The sequence below is a fragment of the Martes martes genome, assembly GCF_963455335.1.
Source record: "Martes martes genome assembly, chromosome: 1".
In the NCBI taxonomy this organism is placed as follows: Eukaryota; Metazoa; Chordata; class Mammalia; order Carnivora; family Mustelidae; genus Martes; species Martes martes.
This window is the reverse complement of record NC_137888.1, coordinates 158,292,906-158,310,926: the sequence shown is the minus strand read 5'-3', so window position 1 is coordinate 158,310,926 and position 18,021 is coordinate 158,292,906. Positions and strand designations below refer to the sequence as shown.

Genomic DNA, 18,021 nt, shown 5'->3' with positions numbered 1-18,021 from the left:
CTGCTCAAGAGAAGAGCAGTTCTCAACCAGGCTGGCTTGCAGTTTATGGTGATCTGAGCTGAGAAACCATTCCTGGGCTCACTGACCATAAGCTGCTTCCTGGCTCCACTGCTCGGGTACTCTGCCAGTTCAGGAAGCCCCTTTGGCTCTGAGGCTTCTATCCCGAGACCACAATGGTCTCCTAGAATTCTGCCTGTTCCTTTCCAGATCTCCTTTCCAAGAGGGATGTCACTCCTTAGAGCAGATTTCTAAAGGTTCTGATTTTGTGCTCTGGTGTTATATCACTTTCCATGCACCAGCTTATGGTGCCTCCCTCCCCCTTCTGTTTATCTTCTGATATCTCCCTACAGATTTGTGACTCTGCACTTCCTACCGTGCAAAAAAACAGTGCTTATCTGCTTGTAAAGATCCAAATACGTATTCTTACACCTCAGACTGATTTCATGGGTATTCAGAATAGTTTGGTAGATATCCACCTAAATTCAGGGGACCAGTTGAAATGCGGTCCCATACTCCACCATCTTGCCTCCTCTATTTTTGTTATTCCAAAGTAACATGCAACTGTAGTTCTGTTATCTTCTTTGATCCAGTAAGAAAGAAGACTAAAGGAATTTCCAAGTTTATTTTTTCTAAAATTCTCTTCTTATATTTCTAGTTTTATTAGGTCATGATTAGAGACTATGGCCCATGCATTTGTTTGCTAGTGCTGCTTAACAAAGGACCCCTAACAAGAGAGCAAATAAAGTCACATTATGAGGGCCTGGGGTTTAGGATATCAACACAACCTAACCCATAATAGTTGTACACAATGCTTTCTGAAATGGAAGTTTTCTGTGGCACCTGGCCAGGTCAGTCAGTGGAGCATGCAACTCTTGATCTCAGGACTATGGGTTCTAGCTCCACATTGGGTGTAGAGATAACTTAAAAACAAAATCTTTAAAATGGAGAATTTCTTTGTAATCTGATACATGATACCATCTCATAAATATTTCTTTGATAACCTATAAGAGTGATATTATTATTGTTAGTAGTAGTAATAGTAAAAACACTATTTTTCAGAGCAGTTTAAGGTTCACAGAAATATTGAGTTGAAAGTGTAGAGAGTTTCCTTATACCCCACACCCTCTATGCACACAGCCTCCCTCACTATCAACATCCTATGCCAGAGTGGTAGGTTTGTAACAATTGACAAACTTACACTGACATGTCATTATCACTCAAAGTCCACAGTTTTCATTAGGATTCACTCTTGGTGTTGTACATTCATGATAAATATATAGTGACATGCCTCTACCATTGTGGTATACAGAATCATGTCACTGCCCTAAAACTTCCCTGTGCTCTGTCTACTCATCTCTCCCTCCCTCCAGTCCTTGGAAGCCACCAATCTTTAACTATCTCCATAGTTTTTCCTTTTCCAGAATGTCATATAGTTGGGGTCATATGGTGTATAGTCTTTACAGGTTGGCTTCTTGCACTTAGTAATATGCATTTAAGTTTCTTCCATATCTTTTCATGGCTTGATAGCTCACTTCTTTTTAATCTGAATAATAATATTCCATTGTCTGGAGGTACCACAGGTGATTTATCTGTTCACCTACTGAAGGACATATCAGTTGGCTCCATGTTTTGGCAGCTATGAATAAAGCTGCTAATAACATCTGTGTGCAGTGTTTTATGTAGACAAGTTTTCAACTCATTTGGTAAGTACCAGGGGGTGTGATGGATGGCTCTTATGGTAAGGTTATGTTTAGTTTTGTAAGAAATGGCCAAACTGTCTTCCAAAGCAGTCGTACCATTTTGCATTCTCATCAACCATTAATGGGAATTCCTTTTGCTCCATATCCTCTTCAGCATTTGGTGTTGTCAGCTTTTTGGATTTTGGCCATTTTAATAAGTGTGTTGTGTTGTTTTAATTTGCAATCTCTAATAATATATGTTGAACATCTTTACATATACTCATTTGCCATCTGTATATCTTCTTTGATGAGGTGGGTGTACAGATATTTGGCCCATTTTTTAATTGAGTTGTTTGTTTTCTTATTTTGGATCACAGTCCTTTATCAGATACATCTTTTGCAAATATTTATCTTCCAAGCAGTTATTTTCTTTTTGACAAGAATGGTGGAATGGAATTAGTATCAAAATCACTTAGAGACCTGTGGCATCTGGGTGGCTCAGTTGGTTAAGCATCTGACTCTTGGTTTCAGCTCAGGTCATGATCTCATGTGTTGTGGGATGAAGCCCTGTGTTGGGCTCTGCACACAGTGGGGAGTCTGCTTGAAGATTCTCTCCCTCTGCCCCTTCCCACATTTGTGCTTTCTCTTTCTCTAAAATGAATAAGTAAATCTTCAAAAAAATCACTTATAGAGCTTTCACTATATTTGGAGCTTTAACGATATATAGAACTTTAACTATATAGGGAGGATGCAAGTATCCCACTCCAAACCTACTAAACCAAAATCTTCACAGGTTCTCCTGGGCACATGCAGTTTTATGAGCTTGGAGGCAAGGGAGTAGTGGAAACAGAGGGACTGGGTGGGTGGAGAAGCCCAGGACTGGGCAGTTGACAAGGTGGGGAGGGAACTGTCAGGACTGACTCCCAGGTTCTTGGCTTCAAAAAATGCTTTCAAGGAGAGGTTGTTTACTGAAATGGAGAACCTGGAGAAGGAGCACATCTGGGGAAAGATTTAGAGTTTGGTTTTGACTATGTTGTATTTGAGAGGCTGTTAGATATCCAAGTAAGGATGCTGAACAGTCAGAGGAATCACAAATGGATCCAGATCCCAGACACATTAAGAGGATGATGTGTCTGAGATGGCATTTGAAGAGGTGGGCCAGGGTGGGATCAGCTGAGGAGATAGTGTGTTGTTGAGGAAAAGAGGAGATGGCCTCATTTAACTCAATCACCTCTTTAAAGACCCTGTCTCCAAATACAGTCAGATCTGAGGTACTGGGGGTTACGACTTCAACATAGTGAATTTTGAGGGGACACAATTCTGCCCATGGCAGGCAATGAAGCACAGTGAGCCCTGGGACTGAAGGCACTAGGCACTTGGGGTGCAGTGCCCAGAATTCTGGCTTCAAGATGGACATGTGGAGGGTGGTGGAGCTTGTACCTCCCCCTCAGCACCTGGCAGCCCCCTGACCCCTTGTCCACCCTTATCTACAGGCTCGCTGATTGGCCAGAGACTCTCAGACCATCCTGATGTGCGGAAAATTGGGTTCACAGGTTCCACAGAGGTGGGAAAACACATCATGAAGAGGTAGGTGGTTGAAGGTACCTCTGACCACAGTGTTGGGAGATGGACAGTGCTGTGTGTGAGCTTCATGCAGGTTGTGACTCTGTGTCTGGGTTTCTGACAAGCTCTTGGTGAGACTGGTGCAGCTGCTCTGTGGAGCACACTCAGACCAGGGGACTGCTGAAGACTCAGTGAAATTTGGGGCCACCAGCACAGGTGTTACAGAGCTGCTCTGTACTGAGATATGCTTCAAATGTAAAAGGTCCACTGGATTTTGAAAACTTAGTATACAAAGTGCCTTGTTAATAACTTCTTATATTGATTGCAAGTTGAAATGATATTTTTTATTAATTGGGTTAAATAAAATATGTTAGAATTAATTTCATTGGTTTCTTTTTAGTTTTCTTTTAAAACTAAAAGAAATTTAATTTAGCTTTTTAGTGGCTACAAAAGAATTGTCATTACATATGTGGCTGGTATTTGAGGTGTTTGCTCTACTCTATTGGACAGCTCTGTTCTAGAACATCCTCTCATGTCTTACTCCTTGGACTTCCTCAGGCAGCTGGGGTTGTGTTCCTGGCTCTGTCACTAATTCATGATAATGACTAGGGCCTAGCCCTGACCCTTCCAGGCCTCAGTTTCCCCATCACTTCAGCAAAGGTAGTTTGCATGCTCCGTGGTACTGGTCTATGTAGCTGATGAGCTTGGAGAGGGCTGGACCACCACCACATAGTATCTTGTAACCCTGGCATCCCCAAGACAACCACGGGATGCCTGAGCCCCACCCCACTGAAGCTGAATTCTAGGGGGTGGATTTCAGGCATCTGTACTTGAGTGAAAAGTACAAATAGAGAGGAGCTGGGGCTTCTGTTGGGCATACTGCTGCTTTTCTCTGAGCTCATGTGACCACCCTCCTCTGTGTTGCAAGACTCATGCTTGAGACCTCCCGGGGCAGTCCAGCTATGACATGAAAATTTCATGAGGAGAAAGGCTTCTCTGGTGTTAAAACAACATCTCCTTGTAGCCCCCAGTGCAGAGCAGTGTTCCTTCTCCCTGGACTCTTCTGCAGCCTCTGACCCTGCTCTCCATGAGCCCCTCTGTGCACCACAAGATGGGATTCTCACCTCTTGGCCCCACGCCCGCTCTGTGAGCCAGGGTGCATCCTGGACCCTGAGTGGTGCCATGCTTGATCACAACAGCTTTACATGAGATCCTCCTCTGGGTCAGGAGCCATAGCCAGTGTAGCTGATGGAATGTCTTTAGGGTCAGTAGAGGCTGATGTCACAGCCTGTGAGGAGGCCAGATGGAGCCGTACTGATTCATTTTGAGTGCAGGAGAGCAAACCTCAACATTGAAGAGAGGGAGGCTGGCTGTGGTGCAGGGCTGATGTACACAGTGGGAAAGGCGGCTGCAAGCAGCCACAGTGGCTTATTTACCTGTCATTATTCAAAAGCTAGCTGGTCTCCCTGGTGCTGTATAGATAGGCATGTGTGCTAAGGTCAGAGAGAAGGCTCAGTAAATGTCAGGTCTGAGGACTGCAGGGCAGGAGGGCTTGGGACATCCTGTCAATGTGGGACTGCCATCTTCTGGGGACTTTTCAAGCCTGCTGTGGCTGGTGCCTGAGATGGAAGTGCTCTTCCAGGGTCAGTCCTGAGTGAGGAGCACCCACCCTACCCTGAGTCATACCTGTCTTTCCCTGGCCCAGTCCTTTGGGTGTCCCTTGAGAGGTCAGTATCATTGAGTCCACTTTGTGCCCACCATGTAGCATGCACAGGATTCCCACCTTCTCTCTGTTTGCACCTGTCACTGAAAATCTGAGCTGCCAGAGTCCCTGTGGCACAGCAGCTGCCCCAACTGGGGACTGGTTCTGTGTTTGGTTTATTCTTGGATATTTACCAAACACTGCTGCATGACCAGACAAATGCCTGCCTGCCCCGGTGGGACTTATGCTTTGATGGGCAGGGTTGGACACAAGTAAAATGTGCAGCAAAGCACAGCAGGCACAGAACACAGGAGCATGCCATTTATAGGGGGCAGTTGGGCAGGTACCCCAACAAGGGACGGAGCAGAGGCCAGAAGGAAGTGAGGAATGAGCTTTGAGGATATCTGAAGGAGGAATGATCCAGAGGGCTGTGTGAGCAAAGGCCCTGTGGTGGGTGTGGGCCTGGGTGTGGAAGAGGAGGAAGGCAGCACTGTGGCAAGGGGAGGGAGTTAAGGAGAGCTGATGAGCATGGAAGTGGGGAGAAACTCCTTCTGACCCCCTGCTTGCTCTTTGAGCAAAGCATGCTTTGCAGCTTCCCTTGGCCCCTCCACCTGGAACCCCCATGTCTCAGTCTCCCAGGGACCCAGCCCTACCAATCTCTGTCCCTTTCAGCTGTGCCCTGAGTAACGTGAAGAAGGTGTCCCTGGAGCTGGGAGGGAAGTCGCCCCTCATCATCTTTGCTGACTGCGACCTCAGCAAGGCTGTGCAGATGGTGAGGGCCTGCCTGGGTCGGTGGAGGTGGGGCACTCATCTCTGATTCTATAGTCAAACTCACACATTTGGCCTAGACTGGCAGGAAGGGACCTAGGGGACAAGGAATGACATATGCCTTCCAGGAAACAAATTTCTCAAGAAGTTTCATAACTATCAGGATTACTGAGATCAGCTTCACAGAATGATAAATGTAAGCCACAGTTCCATCCGTTCTGAAATCAGCATGACAACTTTTCGTTTTTCCCATGTCCACTTGCCCAGCTCCTCCACTGACTCACTGGGCAGCCTCAGGCAAGTTACTCAATGTTTCTAGGCTTCGTGTTCTCACCTGTATCATAGGGAGAATACGCCTGTGGTTATTACAGGGATTCAACAAGCTATGAAGTCTGAAGGGCTAAGAAGATGTGGCGGGTGCTGTGTGTCAGTGGTTCTTTTGTTCATGTTGTCATTGTCATTGTTGTGCCTTGGTCCCTCTTTCCACACCTGTGGCAACAAGTCAGTTCAACCTGGTGTCCAAATATGCCTCATTCCCTCTAAGTCTCGCTGTGCCTTAGAGGACAATGTGATGCCCAGCATAGACATGAAAGGGAGTGCAGCTTCAGATAGGGAAACTGAGAGAGGCAAGTCCATTTGCAAAGGGTCTTGGCACCAGTGCCAAGGCCATTACTTCAGGGCCAAAGCCCCAGGCCATGTTATTGGGCAGTGCAGTCCCAGCTGCCGGGAGAGCCAAACTCTCGCTCATCCCTTGTCCCCACAGCCCCCCGCCTGCCAAATAGGGCTTCCAGGTCCGAAATGCAGGCCCCCTTGAGCCTCTGAGGACACTTATTCTGGACTGCTGCCAGGAGTTCTCTCAGGCCTAGGCTGGAACCCAGTCCCTCCCAAGACAGGGGGCTGTCTGCCTGCCTTTGCCTGTCATCTGCTGCCTGCTCCAAGCTAGCAGACTCTCTGGGCTCAGCCCCAGGAGTGTGGACTCTGACTCCTCCTGCATCACCCCAGGGAGCACGCCTGCATACAGGGTCTCCTCTCCACTCCCTCTTGTCCTCCACTCTCTGTAATGTGAACACAGGTGTCCCCGCAGGGGATGGGACTCATCTCTTCTCTTGAGGTGACTAAAGAATGAGTAGAGCCTGTATGTCCATTGCTGGCTGGGCCTGGGCTGCCATCCCATTGAAGACTGGAGACACACATTCCTACCCTTCCCTATAAGGAGGTGGTAACTGGGCCTGGGTAGGTGGGATGTGGGGGGACTGGCACCCCAGGAGCAGTTGTGAGCCAGCATCCTTATCCATTCTCCAAAGGGGATGAGCTCCGTCTTCTTCAACAAGGGGGAAAACTGCATTGCAGCGGGACGGCTTTTTGTAGAGGACTCGATCCATGACCAGTTTGTACAGAAGGTGGTAAGTTCTGCTGCAGAGTCTTCACTGGGACGGCCACCTGTGCTTCAGGGGTAGGGGGCAGGGAGGCAGGGCTGGATCAGGTGGAGTCGGGCACTGTCCTTCTGAGTCAGGAAGCCCTCAGGCAAAACTGTATCCTTTTTCACATGTTTTTATTATTTCAGCAAGAAATGGTAACTCTGCAGCTCACACTGACATAACCAAAAAGGGCCTGTCCTAGGTCAGCTCCCGAACAGTGAACCCTAAACCACGGATTCAGGTGCATGTGGCTCACTGTGGGTGAGCTGTCAGGGGAAGCCTGGGAGGTGGGAGGGACCAGGAGAGGACAGAGACAGGTCTGGTCTCAAAGTGACATCCAGCCCTAGCCTGGCCCACAGATAGAAGCTCTGGAGCACAAATGGTGCCTCTTAGGTGTACCCCTGGGGTCAAGGGGCCAGGCATCTGTCCCCTGTCAACAGTTGCTGGCTATGAGTGTTCATGGGCTAGAAGAGGTCTCCCTGGGACCTGGGACGAGCAGCTGTGAGAGGCGGGTGGGTACTCACAAAGAGGGTGGGGTGTGGCACTCACAGCCTCTCCTACATTCTTACAAGACAGGACCAAAGGGGAGATTACTCTACCCCACTGACTCTGTTGGAAGAAACTGTGGGGGAGGATGCTGGTTGGTGTCACTGGGTCCCAGGTCCATCCCTGGTTCATTCAGAGATTGTAGAGCCTACAGAACTCTGGTTGGCTAAGCTTCAGCCAAGAATCCTTCCCCACATCCTGGCAAGAAGAGTCTGATCCCAGCGAATATGAGAGAAGATGTTGGAACACAGCCCCTACGTGCTGGTGTAAAAAACTGTATTTAGGAAGCCAGGAAAAAAGACAGAGCAGGACTGGGACAAGGCGAGGCAGCTGTAAGGAAGGCGTTCTGGAGAGGGTCTTAGATAACGAATAAAAATATGAAAGGCAGTGAGGAAAGAAACAGGGTTTCTAGAAGGGAGTGTAACAGCTTTTGCCACTTGGTGGCTTGGGATAACAGCCATTCGTGCAGTCATGGTCCTGCGGGTGGGCACTGTGGGCACCAGCCCAGGTTCGCCGGAGCTCGATCGTGCATCTGCAGGCAGCGGGGGCGCTTGGCGGCTGCGTTGGGACGGCTCATCTTTGTCCTTGGGCTCCTTCGTCCTGCAGCGTGTGCTCAGACACATGCTGGGCCAATGGCAGGACTCCTAGGAGTGAGAACAGGAGTGTAGAGGCTTCTTGGGACCCCTCAAGTTTGCTTCTGCCACATTCTGCCTGCCCAAACAGGTCACAAGTTACCTCAGATTCAACCCTTTCCTGATGAGAAGTGAATGCAATGCATAACCCACTGTAGTTTGGGAGCCGGGCAGCCTGGTGAGCAAGTCCTTTGCTGTGACAGGCCCAGTATAGGACTAGCTGAATCTGGGGCACAGGTGGGGAGTCATGATGGAGGGCCTATGAAGGGGCAGCTCACTGAATGGATGTAGTTGTGGAGAATATAGCTGGGCAAACCCTGGCCCCCTCCATGTCTGCAAAGGAGTCATCAAACCCCCACAGGGTGAGGATAGGGGTCAGAATCCCAGGAGAACTGTCAGGGTAGTTTCAGCTCCCAAATGTGGGAAGTGAGAGGCACATCCAGAACACTCAGCATTATTGCCCTTGGCATCCTAGTGATGGAGTTGGGGGTAGGGGAGAGTTGGTGGCCAGGTGGGAACAGGGAAAGGGAGCACAGCAGGGATAGGGACTCCCTTCAGCACAGAAGAGCTAAGGGGTCTTTGATGAGAGGGTAGGGGCTGGTCCTTGGGGGCCTGAGCGTCTTCTGATTAGGCCTGGCTAGGTGGTGGGTGTGTAGAGCCTGAAGGAGGGGTGAAGTAGCCCTGGCCTCAGAGGAGGAGGCAGCCAGTCAGGCCTGACCTTGAGGCACCTACAGGGATGGTGGAGATGACCTTGTCTGATCTTAAGAAACTGAGGAAGAAGCCTAGAGAGAGGTGGCAAAAACAGAGGGGTGAACCAGCCAGGAGCCCGGAAGGTCTGATGTCTACCTCCCACTGGTAGTGCCATCTAAATTCTTTTCCATAGCACAGCATCCCATATTTAGGGGCTTTTCTGACTCTCTGCATCCAGCCCCAGAATCCATCACATACCATGTAGCACATCTTTTGTGAAGAGCAAAACCCATGTCTCCAGGGGGCAAAGCCTAGACCTACTTTTAGGCTGACTGAGGCAACCAGGAAGCCTTTCTAGAGGAGGAGACCTTGAAGCTGTGCTTTGAAGCAGGAGGTTGTGGGAGGAGTGGATGGACTCAAGGCCCAGACCCCTCCACTTAGAGTCTGTTCCTCTTGTCACCAGGGCACTGTGGCAGGACATGTGTCTCCCTGCCCCACCCCCATTCCATATTTTGGAGGCACCAGACAAGTGATCTCTCAGCTTCTCAGCCTATGAAGCTGGGTGCAAGACCACTATAGGGACACACTCTTTGCTGACCCATGTCTGGGCCTCACCCTATCCCTGGACACCTCTGTTTTCTCAGCCTGTCTGATGCTAGGCTTGGGTCTCCCTGCACATTAGAGGCATTTGGGGTTTCAGCCTTGAAGGCAGATCTGGAACCAGAATAGAGACTGTCCTGAGGGTGTGTAGACTTTCTTCAGGGCCCAGTGGCTGGTCACCAAACATGCAAACGTGTTAGGCGGGTCAGGTTGGGAATATCAAAAATCATGGTACCTGACCAGGACCTGACTGGGAGGACTCTCCACAGGTAGAAGAGGTAAGGAAGATGAAGATTGGCAACCCTCTAGACCGGGACACCAACCATGGGCCGCAGAACCACCAAGCCCACCTGCAGAAGCTGGCAGAGTACTGCCAGCATGGTGTGGAGGAAGGGGCCACGCTGGTCTGTGGTGGGAGACAAGTGTCTCAGCCAGGTCAGTCAGAGCACTTCTGGCTTACTGGGGTGAACTGGAGGGCAGGCAGCATGGCCTCTGGTATCCTGCCCCACTCTAACCGCAGGTGTCTGAACTCCACAAACTCCATGGTTAGACTCCCAGACCTCAGGGCTTATTCGGGATGTTGGCTGTGGTGTCCTCGGCTATTTGGATCCCAGCCAGACCAGGTGTTGTCTTGGCAAGGTGAAGACACCAGAGCTGAAATCTAGTCAGTGCTCGTTTAATACATGTCATAGGGGACTTTGATTTGTTGTAAATACCTCCACATCCTTGAAGTTCTTTCCTCCTGTGGATTCCGTGGCACTGGCTTCCATGGCTTTCTGTCTTTGCTGTTACTTCTCAGTGGTCACTTTTTGCTGAACCTCCATTTCCACCTGTGCCTTGAATGGAGGTATAGCCCCAAGTATATCTTGAACTTGGAGCACTTCTCATGGCAGACCCTTTCCCTGGAGGGTCTCACTCCCTGCAGTGGCTCACACCCTCCCAAGTACCTGTGTCCAGGATCCTCCTCATCCAGAATTCCTGACCACCTAGACACCTCCACCGGCATGTCCGCAGGCCCTTCAGACTGAACAGGTACCAAATTCATCATGTCATCTCAGTGTCCTGACCCAGACATACACTTGCTTCTCTAGAATCTTCCATCTGGTCAAGTCACCAGAGCCAGAGGAACAGGGGCTGCGGCATGGACTGCTCGAGCTGCTTCTTTGTCAGACTGCCCACCACAAGGGGGCAGGTCCCATGTCTGGCTTCCACGCCATTAGGTCCTTCATGCCAGCACTGAGACTCACACCAAATCTGAGTTAATCTGATGGAGGGAAGGAGGGAAGGAAACAATGAATTCTAGATTCCTCTCTCTTCCTGACTTCTACTTTAAATTAATTGCCTCATTCTCTTAAAATAAAAATCTTTCTTCCTCCCCTGCATCCCTGCTGCCATACTGCCTACTCTGCTGCTCATTTTGCCTGCGGCATCACGTCTGCTTCCTGAGGAACCTCTTGTACTGTACTAACCCTTTACTCATGTTAGCTGCCGGAAGTCTGATTATGTCTTCCCCAGTGCTGAAGCAACTTCTGCAGTGACCCATCCTCCTGCAGCAGCAAGCTCAAACTCCTCACTTCATGTGCAGGGTCTTCCATAGTTTGTTGCGAACTGGCCTGCCCATGACCCTTGCTCCAGCCACGTTTTACTCTCTCTGAGTACATCTCATGTTTTCCTGCTCCCCGGGCTTCTGCTGCTCCTCTGATTAACAAACCTCTCCCCATTTCCTCAGCAGCTGGCGAATTCATCAACCAGCTCAAATAACATCCAGGTCCAGACCATAGGTACTCCTTTGTCCAGATGTTCCCTGGCACTTCGTACAGTGACAGTTTTATAGCCATTGATGGCTACCCCTTTCCCTGCTCTCAGTACACTAGAGTTCAGGGTCTGATGGGAGAGAGTGAAATGAAGGCATGGTTTGCAGAAGAGTTTAGGGGGTGCATCACCCAGAAACCAGGACACTGGGGAGCGACTGTGAACACCTCCTGGCCTGAGGGCCAAGAGGAGGGAGCAGAATTCCTGGAAGCTGGTGAGGGGCAGAGCTGTGAGGTACAAACCCAACTGGTTGTCAGAGAATGGTGGAGCTTCATGTGAGCAGAGTCCAGGAGGGCAGAGAAGAGTACAGAAAGAACAGGAAATGGACAGAGCCAGGCCAGTGCAGAGCCTCCCGCACCTGGTGGGCAGCCCTCATTTGCAGACAGAGCATATAGCCCATACCACATGAGTCAACAGGTTTTCATACCTAACGTAGCTTTGAAAAACTGTAATTAATGTTAAAACATAATTTTTTAATGTATGAAAAGTATGGAATATTTTATTAAGTTGCTTTTAAGGTTAATTTTTTAGAAATTAGAGATTAGATTAGATTAGATTAGAAATTAGATTAGATTAATCTAATCTAGATCTAATATAATCTAGATTAGGTTAATCTAATTAGATTAGAAATTAGAAAGAGAAAATTTCAAGTCTCTCAATTTTCCTTTACTCGGGCTAAATTATATCTCAGTCCAGTAGAGTCTCAGGGTCCTGGGGCTCCCTGTCTAGAAGAGAAATAAAGGAAGCATTTCTTTATTTTTTTTTTTCAGTGTTCCAATAGTCATTGTTTATGCACCACACCCAGTGCTCCATGCAATACATGCCCTCATTAATACCCACCACCAGGCTCACCCATCCCCCATCTCCTTCCCCTCCAAAACCCTGTTTGTTTCTCAGAGTCCACACTCTCTCATGCTTCATCACCCCCTCCGATTTCCCCCAGTGCACTTTTCCTTTTCTTCTCCTAATGTCCTCCATGTTATTCCCTATGCTCCACAAGCAAGTGAGACCATATGATAATTGACTTTCTCTGTTTGACTTATTTCTCTCAGCATAATCCCCAGTCTCGTCCATGTTGATACGAAAGTTGGGTATTCATCCTTTCTGATTAGGCATAATATTCCATTGTATATATGGACCATATCTTCTTTATCTATTCGTCTGTTGAAGGGCATCTTGGCTCTTACCACAGTTTGGTGATTATGGCCATTGCTGCTATGAACACTGGAGTACATATGACCCTTCTTTTCACTACATCTGTATCTTTGGGGTAAATACTCGGTAGTGCAATTACAGGGTCATAGGACATGTCTCCAAAGGCAAAGGAGACAAAAGCAAAAATGAACCTTTGGTACTTCATCAAGATAAAAAGCATCTGCACAGCAAAGGAAATAGTCAACAAAACAAAGAGGCAACCCACGGAATGGGAAAAGATATTTGCAAATGACACTACAGACAAAGGGCTGATATCCAAGATCTATAAAGAACTTCTCAAACTCAACACCCAAAAAATATAATCACGTCAAAAAATGGGCAGAAGACATGAACAGACACTTCTCCAATGAAGACATACAAATGGCTAACAGACATATGAAAAAATGTTCATCATCACTAGCCATCAGGGAGATTCAAATCAAAACCACATTGAGATACCACCTTACACCAGTCAGACTAGCCAAAATTAACAAGACAGTAAACAACAAGTGCTGAAGAGGATGTGGAGAAAGGGGAACCCTCTTACACTGTTGGTGGGAATGCAAGTTGGTGCAGCCACTGTGGAAAACAGTACGGAGATTCCTTAGGAAACTAAAAATAGAGGAAGCATTTCTGCTGTCAGAAGTGGTTCCATCGACGAACAGGGCCTATAGGAGCAGCAGTCTTTATGGGAGGAGGTGGAAGGCATATGTTGACAGGAGAGCAGGAGAGTGTATCCTGGCTGAGAGCACTCGCCCCTGCACCTGCATGGAGGGTCCAGGAAGCAGGGAGACAGTACTAAGGGGTCCTGGCCATCAGAACCCGTGTCCAAGGCTCCCCCCTCCACCCAGATCAATCTGCTCCATAGGGACTGATGGAGAGCCATTGGCACTAGGTTAAGAATCGCCACTCTGTCAGACCAACACTGAGCTGCCCATCTTCCTTAGCAGCATTTACTTGAAAGGGTTGTGAGGATCCTGGGAACTCAGAAGTCTGGGGCAGGAAAGCCACCCACCATCTGTAACAACCACCACACAAGTGTCACAACCTGCAAGATGTGTGCATGGTGGCTGTTTGGGCCCAGGCCTGGCTGGGGAGAGGTCTGCCCGCTTGCAGACCATGGACTTCTGTCTCCCCCTAGGTTTCTTCTTCGAGCCGACTGTTTTCACGGACGTGGAGGACCACATGTTCATAGCCAAGGAGGAGTCCTTTGGACCCATTATGATCATCTCTCGATTTGCTGATGGGTAGGGAGTCCTGCTTATGTCTCTTGAGAGCCTGATCCTCTCCCATGCCTTCCTGGTGTCTTTGTTTGAGCTTTGTGGAGGGGAGTACAGAAGGGGAATGCAGATGGGGTGGGGGCTGTGGATGCAGCCTAGCTTCCTGTGGAGTCTGTCTCAAGTGCTGAAGTTGGGAGAGCCCCAGGGGACCAGCCAGGCTGGGTCCCACTGAGAGTGTCTTCCTTGTCTCTCTGATGCCTCACACAGCATGCTGGGTTCTGTTCTTATCCACTGTTGTGTAATAAACCACCCCAAGCCCCAGTGGCTTAGGATAGCAAATTACTTAATTCACTTGCAAGTCTTCAATTGGGTTAGGGTTCCATGTGGCTGGCCAACTCTGCTCTGTGCCATGTTGGGGCAGCTGTTCCCTGGTGCCTAGCTCCCTCAGAGAGGCCAGGTGGAAGATGCAAAACTCCTCAAGAGCCATCAGTTGGCCTCAAAAAGCCCTGAACCTCACTTCCACCTGTCCTGTTGGTCCAGCTGAGGCCAGATCTGGCCCAAAGGGAGAAGAACTGGACTGGCCATAATTGCTCTACCACAGGCCCTTTTCCTGACTATCATTTTTCAGAGCAGCACCTTTCAGCAGATTGCAGAATGGCATCTCCTCCTCGATATACTATACTTCCAACTGTCAAAAAATTATAAAAGTTTTCTTTACTTGCTGATTGTATTAGAATGAGATACTTTTCTCCCATCTACCAAGCATTGTGCCCAGTCTCCAAGCCTATGATGTCTGTGGATGCCCCCAGTGTAGCTGCCCAAGGAAAGCCTTTCAATGTGTTGTGGGTTCCCAGCCTGCCCCCCTCCCTGGGCTCCCAACCCCCTGTCTACACAGTGAGGGACTCACCCATGATAACCAGAAGGGACCGACTCTGCTCTGCCTCCTCTCTCATTCTTTCCTCTTTGCTTGGCTGGTCTGTCTCCTCCACACTTTCTGTAGGCCCAGTGCATTTGCTTAGAGGGTCCTATGTGGTGGAGAGCTTGGAGTTGGCTGCCCCCCCCCACCAGGAGTAAGGAGCACAGGTCTTTCTGTGTTCCATGCACATTGTGGCCCCATGACCCTCCTCACAGAGTTCTTTGTGGGTTTTCCCTGCAGCGACGTGGACACTGTGCTGTCTCGGGCCAATGCCACAGAGTTTGGTCTGGCCTCTGGCATCTTCACCAGGGACATCAACAAGGCCTTGTATGTCAGTGACAAGCTGGAGGCAGGCACCGTGTTTGTCAACACATACAACAAGACTGACGTTGCCGCTCCCTTTGGAGGGTTCAAGCAGTCCGGCTTTGGCAAAGACCTCGGTAACTTAATCCTGAACATCTGTTAAGGCTCCTTGGTGCCAGGCCCTGTCCTGGGGGCCAGGCTATATGCTGACAACTGGGAGGGAACAGGGGATAATTAAGGCACTAAGCAAGATCCTGCTAGGAAGTGAGGAGTGCAGGAAGTGGACGAGACAGAGTGATCTGGCAGGAAGACCAAGAGGGTAATTTTAGTGGGGACCAGGGTGGGCCTCTCCAAGAAGGTGGCGCCTGTGCTGAGGTGTGAGTGGCTGGAGGAGGCGGTAGGAAGACCTGAGGATATGTGTTCCTGGCCAAGAGGACAGCAGGTCCTGAGAGAACCAGCTTTGTGGTCTAGGAGCTGCAGAGAGGGGCCTGAGTGCAGGGATGGGGAAGTCTGGAGGGGAAGAGGCTGGGGAGGCAGGCAGGGGACCAGAGAGCAGGGCCCTGGGGGCTGTAGTCAGATCCTCATCCACAGAAAGAGGGGAAACTGTGGAGGCTGAGTGTGGAGCCCAGTGGGGCAGTGTGAGTCCCCAGTGTAGAAACACTCTCACCCAGGTAGCCAAGCACAAGCCCCACCTGGCCTGCCAGGGGAAGTGGAGGTCTGGTCTGGCACTCCACTTTCCCCGGGCTGTGGCGTGATTTAGGATGAGTGCTGTCTCCCCATCCTGCCACCATGGAATCCAGCAGTTGAGGACTGACTCCAGTTGGGGATCCCAGCTCTGATGCCCAGCAGTGGTGGTGGGGGGCAGGAGAGGGCAGGGTCTGGGAGAGCAGCTGTCTCTCAGAGCCTTCATCCTTGAACCCAACTCAGGATCCTCAGGGAGGTTTGAGCAGAGGCTTGACCATAGAGAAGTTGCTATTTCATTTTCTACCCTCACTCCATCCTTTATACCCTGCAGAAAACCCCAAGGAGGCTTGTGAAAGCAGCCCCAACAACACTCCCCGCCAAAGTCTGACACTGAACACTGCACACAGAGGTGGGACTCACACTCAGACACATGCACATACATGATGTTGGACAGTACTGCTCCCTTTGTCCCTGTCTGCCATCTCTTCCCACCCCTGCTTCTTGGTTCCTCCATGGGAATCTACAAGGGCCACTGCTATTCAGGAGGCTGGGGTGCCAAGTCCCCAGGATCTGATCTCTGTCACTTATGGCCCTGCCCCTGAGGTGCTCCCGCTGATCCTCTCTGCTGCCACCTCGTCCCTTGTCCTGTGCACATAAACCAGGCATCCCCAGTAATCCATTGTGGTTTGGCTCAGAGACCTCAGCAGGCCCCGGCTCCTGGAGCCAACCTTAGCATGTGGGGAAGATGTCAGGCAACTGTAGGCCCCACATACTGGTTGTGGGACCGAACCCAACAGCTGCAGAACAGCTAAATTCTGGGTTCCTGCGACTCCCTTCACCAGTAGGAGCATGACCTGGAATTACATGGGGGGCAGCAGTGGGGACAGACAATGGGCTGGCACCTCTGGGTAGTAGGAAGGCACCAGAGAGACCCTCAACTGCCCTCAGGGTGATGGGGCTGCCATTCTTCTAGAAGAGCTAGAGCAGGGAAGTTTCTGGAACAGTTGCCCCCAGTTAGTTTGTATTCCTATGCCTGCAGTGGAATCCTTACCACTCCCCACCCCACAACTGATGCCAGACCTGCCAGGGCCTTGGTTTCTCTTTTGTAACTGGGGCTGACCCCACACGGTTGCTGCAGGGATGTGTGAGGTAAAAAGGTTGCAGCACTCGCAACAAGGTGTGGCCAGCCCTAGAGGCCGCTGTGAAGATGACCTTTCCCAATGGTCTGTGCTGTCTTGCAGGAGAGGCGGCCCTGAATGAGTACCTGCGGGTCAAGACTGTTACTTTCGAGTACTGAAGAAAGGTCTCCTGCAAGAAAGCCCCCCTCTCCACGACGTGTCCTTGCCCTCTACAACCTGGCCTGAACCGGGCCTGCCTTCTCGGGGGGAAGCCAAGGCTGCTTCCCTGGAGTTCCCACCCTCTCACTTCTCCTGAGCATGTAGCACTTCCACAGGAAATGCTGGTGGAAGCCTCCTGCCTATACCCCTGTCCTCACTGAGACACCCCCACCCCTGTCCGATCACAGAGACCTTTGGCTAGTTGAGAAAGTGGCCCCAGAATGAATAAAGGTTCTGGCCAGTGGCAACCCTGTGTCTCTCATTCCATCTGTGGGTGCTCCTGAGTGGCCCTGTCAGTCCAGGCACTCAAGTGGAGGAAGGCACCCTGGGGAGAGGTGTACCAGTGAAACGTGGGTGTGTATCAGCTAGGATGAAGCTAGGCATGGGAGACATCTGTGGGGTCACTCCTGGGAAATGCAGAGCAGAGGAAGCAGGAAGTTCAGCAGAAGCCTCCCACTGTGATTCAGCTCTATCTTCCTGGCACTGTGCTGCCTCAGGCTGGCCTTTCAGAGCTGGGGGATGGGTTCCATCTTTCCCTCTATTGTGTCTTCTGTGACTCTCTGTGGATTTCCCCTTGGCCCCAGTATCCTGCTCTCTCTTTTTCCTCTCATTCTGAAGGACTCTAAGGCCCTCCCTTCTTCACCCCCACGCCCTAGGTCCCAAACATTACACCTCTACATACCTGTTGTTGCCTCAGTTTACCCCACATGGCACTCTCTGCTTGACATTTGAACACCCCAGTCCACGTGGCTCTGTCTCTTTGGGCTCCACACCATCTGAAGTTCCCCTCTTCCCCCTGCCGTTTCCCTGGCTTTGCTAGGAACATTCCGGCCCCAGCTTTGCTTATCTGGCCTCCCTGCTAACAGCCCTTCCCAGCAGAGCAGGCAACATGTGGAGCACATGCCCATCTGAACCCAAAGAGAGCCAAGAAACCCTTTTCTTCCCTCCTCAGAGACA

The 18,021-nt window shown here is 50.1% G+C and overlaps 1 protein-coding gene across 1 annotated transcript in view; it reads left to right on the top strand.

The window, feature by feature from the left end:
- Positions 1 to 17,312, top strand: part of ALDH1L1 (aldehyde dehydrogenase 1 family member L1) — a 108,982-nt gene extending 91,670 nt beyond the window's left edge. The window contains exons 17-23 of the mRNA XM_080805995.1: positions 3,173 to 3,266; positions 5,617 to 5,716; positions 7,017 to 7,115; positions 9,868 to 10,033; positions 13,746 to 13,851; positions 14,981 to 15,180; positions 16,969 to 17,312. Of these exons, the coding sequence (XP_080662121.1) occupies positions 3,173 to 3,266; positions 5,617 to 5,716; positions 7,017 to 7,115; positions 9,868 to 10,033; positions 13,746 to 13,851; positions 14,981 to 15,180; positions 16,969 to 17,024 (821 nt within the window). The 3' untranslated portion in view covers positions 17,025 to 17,312. The remainder of the gene's footprint in view (positions 1 to 3,172; positions 3,267 to 5,616; positions 5,717 to 7,016; positions 7,116 to 9,867; positions 10,034 to 13,745; positions 13,852 to 14,980; positions 15,181 to 16,968) is intronic.
- The last annotated feature ends 709 nt before the right edge of the window (positions 17,313 to 18,021 follow it).